Genomic DNA, 5,860 nt, shown 5'->3' on the forward strand with positions numbered 1-5,860 from the left:
GTTAGGTTTTCTCTCTTCTCTTCTCTCTTCCCAATTTCAGCGCCCAACACCCCTTCTTTAGGGCAAAATGAGCTGAAATGCTCATAACTAATGTTTATATATGTTGGGTCTTGGGCCCACTTAGGCCCGGTTCACTTATTTTTGCCCATTGGCCCTATTTTGGGCCAAAACCTTTAAGATTAGCGCTCTAAATTGCACTTTAAATATTTCTACCTTCCCTAATTATAGTTCCTCATTTATTAATCTTATTTACCCATAATCAATTTCCTCAGCTGTAGTACCAGACAGATCTCAGCCGGTACTGCCGGTCAAAATTCCACTGCGCGCTTTTACGCAGAAAACTATGTTTTCCGACTCGGAAAAATTCACTGAATCCAAATATCATATTTGAATTATCAAATTTCAATTGCCAAATCTTCCAACCATATTCGCTCTTATTTAACTTATTATTTAGTTAATTTCGGTTAGACCGGGTATTACAGATACCATGGTTCTAATACCATGTTAGAAAGGAGAGAGAGAGCAATAAGAAAAAGATTTGTGAGTATTCAAATTGTGTAAAATGATACAATATAGAAGGGTATTTATAGGTGATAAGAGAATCGAAATAATAAAGACGTAATATTGTATAATAAATATTCAGATATGTTGAATAATGCTAATTGATCTAATTGATCCTAATGATACTCTAATAATTATATTCAAGTAATTAATATACATAATATTAAATTGTGTGATACTTAAATATCTAATCAAATCAATTAGTTAATATAATTAATCCATTGTAATGAATTATATTTAATGAGTTAAAACTTAAAAGAAATAATTCAGGAAACATACTCCGAAACATGCCACGCCAGTTTTATCATTAAGTGAAAAAATTCGATTTTTATAATATAGAATAGATAGAATAGATTATGGTGATTTTACCAGAAGAAAATCAACTTATCCAACTTAAGGAGGATACCATGGTTTTGATACCATATTAGAAAGGGGAGAGAGAACAATAAAAAAAAGGTTTGTGAGTATTCAAATTGTATAAAATGATACAATATAAAATGGTATTTATAGGTGATAAGAGAATTGAAATAATAAAGCCCTAATATTTTATGATAAATATTCAGATATGTTGAATAATACTAATTGATCTAATTGATCCTAATTATACTCTAATAATTATATTCAATTAATTAATATTTTGATTGTAAAATTAATAATATAATAGATTTTCATAGAGAATAATCCTAAAATTTTATTTTATCTGATAATTATTATAAAATATTTTCTAAATTTCTGAGTCCACATGGTTGCCACCTCATCTCCATTCTCAACCTCTCTTATATTAAACACAGCACGCACCACTATCTCCCAGATTCTCTTCTCTCTCTCTCTCTCTCTCCACCGAGTCACTGACTCGTCAAGTACGGAAGCTCCGATTCCGCCTCGAGTCCAACTCAATTAGCTCGATCGAAGAAGATGTGTAGCACCTTCGCCGCCGCCGCAGACTCCTCCATCTCCGGCGACGGTGACTCCCCCGCCGCCGGCGAGATTATGCTGTTCGGCGTTAGGGTGGTGGTGGACTCCATGAGGAAAAGCGTCAGTATGAACAATCTGTCGCAGTACGTGCATCCTCAAGATGAATCCAACAACAACAAAGACGCTGCCTTCTCCGCCACCGGTTACGCGTCCGCCGACGACGCCGCTCCTCACAACTCCGGCAAGAACCGCGAGCGCGAGCGCAAGCGAGGTTCGAAATTTCAATACCACGCATATATAAATTTCTCCGATCGATCACTGATCTCTGTTTAAAAAAGTTGATTCACATGATAAATTGATAATCAATTAGTGTTGTTGAATGAATTGTAAAATTGATACCTATGGTTATTGATTATTCTGGTGATGAGAGTGAAACTGAAATTGCGATCGGAAACTTCAGGTGTTCCGTGGACGGAGGAAGAGCACAAGCTGTTCCTGGTTGGATTGACTCGTCAAGTACGGAAGCTCCGATTCCGCCTCGAGTCCAACTCAATTAGCTCGATCGAAGAAGATGTGTAGCACCTTTGCCGCCGCCGCAGACTCTTCCATCTCCGGCGACGGTGACTCCCCCACTGCCGTCAAGATTATGCTATTCGGCATTAGGGTGGTGGTGGACTCCATGAGGAAAAGCGTCAGTATGAACAATCTGTCGCAGTACGTGCATCCTCAAGATGACTCCAACAACAACAAAGACGCTGCCTTCTCCACCACCGGTTACGCGTCTACCGATGACGCTGCTCCTCACAACTTCGGCAAGAACCGCGAGCGCGAGCGCAAGCGAGGTGTTCAGTGGACGGAGGAAGAGCACAAGCTATTCCTGGTGGGATTGCAGAAGGTAAGGAAAGGTGATTGGAGAGGGATCTCTAGGAACTACGTCAAGACTCGGACGCCCACGCAGGTCGCCAGCCATGCTCAGAAGTACTTCCTCCGCCGGAGCAATCTCAACCGCCGTCGCCGTAGATCCAGCCTCTTTGACATCACCACCGATTCGGTAAAATAATCTCCTCTCTTTTATTTTGTTCTGGATTCATGTTTTGGTTGGTCATCAATACAGTATTGCGTGACATTTAATTCTGAGGTATTTCTTTTGTTTATATTAATAACATATGGTTTTTGTTCAGTAAGAGCACATATTAGCTAAAACCATTATTATTTTTTGTTCTTGGTGGGGTCTTGTTTATTTCATTATGGAATTCTTTTGTTAGTTGAAGGGAACTAGGGAGATGTCTAATCTAACGGGGAAATAGGGGTGGTTTAGGTTCTTGTGGGTTCCCCAGGCTGAGATTGAAAGAGTTGACTTACTAATGGGGTGTGGAGAAACATATTATTCATGATCTTGTTAATTTTTGTTTTAGGTCTCTTCGATCCCAATGGAGGAAGAACAGATCCAGAACGGAGACAGTGTGCCTCATTCACAGCCTCTGTGCCCTGCAGCCCCTGAGAATAGCAACACCAATGGATTTCCGATGGTGCCGGTGTATCCATTGGGGGTTGGTCCAGGTGTGATTTCATCAGTCGAAGCTGGGAATCCAATGGATGAACTAACTCTAGGACAGGCAAACATGGAGCTTAATGCGCAAACCAAGCTACTCCATCCGATTCCTGTTGCCTCAAATCCTAAAACCTGCACCGTGTCTGATGTTGCCTCCGGCTCTAATTCGCCCCTCGACTTGCCAACACTGTCCCTGGGACTATCCTTCACATCTGATCAAAGACAGACTCCATCAAGACATTCGGCTTTCCATTCGATTCCGAGTTTAAATAACGGAGATAGCGTCATAAGTGTTGCTTGATAGACATGATGTCTCTCATGGTTATTATAAAGTCCATGTCTAGAGCATCTTGGATTCACAGATAGAAGATGTTTTATTATTGGGATAAGTTAAGAGAAAGATGTTGAAGGAAAAGGGCGATGGATTAGAGAAGGCAAAATGCAAAGGCTTAGGTTAATGAACTAAATTTAATCCTTCTGTTCCTTGTACAGAGTACAGACCCCGGGTCCGGTTCCTTCTTTGTTTGCTTATGTTAATGTTTATGACCTTATTAGATTCCTGTTTGTCTGGCCGTTTGTGCTTTGTAGTTTGATGTAACTGAAAATAACGAAGTACTCTACTCTACTACTCTCTCTGTTTATTGCTGGTAACGTTGGATGTGGACTAGACAGTCACATATAAGTGGTTTGTGGCTCTTTTGGGTAAAAAATATTCAAGTTGGGTGTTAGGTGTTAGCAGAAGGGCACGTTTTCCATTTCTGGTGAATACCACCTAATTTTCTCTAACCTATGATTGGCCTCTGAGGTTGCCGTTGTAGCTGTCTAATAATTCATAATTGTCTCATGTTTTATGAGCCATGGTTTTTGGGTTTGCCCAAAATACCAAGTTGGCATTCTTGATTCTTGTGGAGATTGGGTGTTGCTGGCAAATTAGGCGGCTAATGCTAGTTTGTCTCGCATGCATGCCCCTCACGATTCATAGTCATAGATATAGGTCTCCAAATTGCTTGTCTTGTTTCCGTGATAGAAATGTTTATGATCCGTGAGTGTTATGTCCTGTGGCAAGAGTTGTGACCAAATGCAAAATGGTAATATTTAGGCCTGGAACTATTATTGGTACTTATTTTAATTGCTTTAAAACCGAAAACATAAATTATTTGTACCGGGGCCAAAGATGGTAAACAGTGGAGTTAATAAGAAACATGAATCCTATAAAGATTTGAATTCAAGTTCTTCCGAAAATTGTTAGGGAGGTCTTCTAGGAGAAGACACCAAGGACCTTAGAAGATATGGCACTGATTGATGTTTGTGTTTTTTTCCCTACTATTTTATTTACGGTGGTCTATTTGATAGATTTATCTGAATACACCATAGGTTACTAATGTAATATTCAGTTATACTATTCTTTTTTCTTTTGCATTTAGCATACTTTGTATGAGTATTACCTTCTTCGGGATTATCATATTTGTGGGGTATAACTTGGTGTTCCTTTTATACCTAATGTAAATATAATATTTTCTTTCTTTTTATATATTTTAGTTAGTCAAAATCAATAATTATTTAATAAAAACTTTCATTCAAAAAAATATTTTGGAATTTAATATCAAGATGCAAAAATAATATACTATGTTCTCAATGTAAATATTTTAACTCTTGATATTTCTATTTGATATAGTGTGCTTCAATATAAATTAGGAATAAGATGGGAAGGTCCTTTTTTATATTCGAATCTATCAAAAACCTATTAGACATGAATGTATAAGTGAAAGCTCTTGTTAAATGATCTCATATTATCCTAGAAGCGAAATAATATTCAAATAAGTGACAAATAAGTTTTGTATTTGACAAATTATTTATGCATTTGATCCAAAATTGTATAAAAATATTCGAATAATTATTTAAAAAATACATATAAAAAGTGGGACTAAAATTAAATCTCTAGATTTTTTTTTCAGGTTTTAATAGTGTTCTTGGCCATTACAAAAAAATATTGCAAAAAATCTATTTAACATTAAATCACCAAATTTTAAGAATAAAAGTATTTTATTTTTTTAATTATATTTATAAAAAATACACCAAAGTCTAATATCTAAAATATTTTTTAAAAATATATATTTAATATTAGATATTTTTATCGTATTTTAAAATATTTTGATGATACTTTTGTCATTAACAAGAATGGAGGCAACTTTGTTAACTTTTTCATAGATCGGAGGCAATTTTGGTAGTTCACCCAAAAATATAAGGTGAAGTGATTCACGTGTCCAATAAGAATATATGGTCGCATTTCTAAAAAATTCGGAAGTCCAAAATCAACCATTTTTGGATTAAAAAGGTTTCTTCCGAAAGAATATTTGGAATTTAACATCAAGAGGCAAAAACTTTGTATTATATTCTTGATCTAAATATTCTAATTAATACTCGCTAAGTGTGATTTGATATAATATATAATATATAATATGTTCCATTAGACATAAATTTATAAAAGAGAGCTTTTGTTAGTCTCATGGGCAAATCCTAGAAGTGAAATTCTTCTACACTTCTATAAAATCCTAAAAATTCTAAATATTACGAAGATTTTACCATATTTTGTTTTATAATATTTTTGAACTCTTAACAAAATATCTCAAATTTTATTTTCACAAAAAAGTATTAGAGAGCTATTATTTATTATTTTTAACCAATAGTTAGTTATTAATATTTAAAAGTATGAGTTAAAGTATATTATTAGATTATTAAACTTAAAAACTTTTGTTAATAACTAAAATAATTGACAAAAATAATAAATTTTAATGACTGTGTAGTATTTTTTTATTTTCAGTACTTCCTCAA

General features: G+C 35.3%; 2 protein-coding genes across 2 annotated transcripts; both read left to right on the forward strand.

Moving 5' to 3' along the window:
- Positions 1,348-2,220, forward strand: LOC107632809 (transcription factor MYB1R1-like). Its single transcript, XM_016336463.2, has 2 exons — positions 1,348-1,747; positions 1,937-2,220. The coding sequence occupies exons 1-2, from the start codon at positions 1,477-1,479 to the stop codon at positions 2,053-2,055; spliced, it is 390 nt and encodes a 129-aa protein (XP_016191949.1). The 5' UTR covers positions 1,348-1,476; the 3' UTR covers positions 2,056-2,220.
- On the forward strand, positions 2,033-3,738 carry LOC107632799 (transcription factor MYB1R1-like). The gene is made up of 2 exons (XM_016336454.2): positions 2,033-2,527; positions 2,892-3,738. The coding sequence occupies exons 1-2, from the start codon at positions 2,048-2,050 to the stop codon at positions 3,327-3,329; spliced, it is 918 nt and encodes a 305-aa protein (XP_016191940.1). The 5' UTR covers positions 2,033-2,047; the 3' UTR covers positions 3,330-3,738.

This window comes from Arachis ipaensis, chromosome B01 (genome assembly GCF_000816755.2).
Source record: "Arachis ipaensis cultivar K30076 chromosome B01, Araip1.1, whole genome shotgun sequence".
Lineage (NCBI taxonomy): Eukaryota > Viridiplantae > Streptophyta > Magnoliopsida > Fabales > Fabaceae > Arachis > Arachis ipaensis.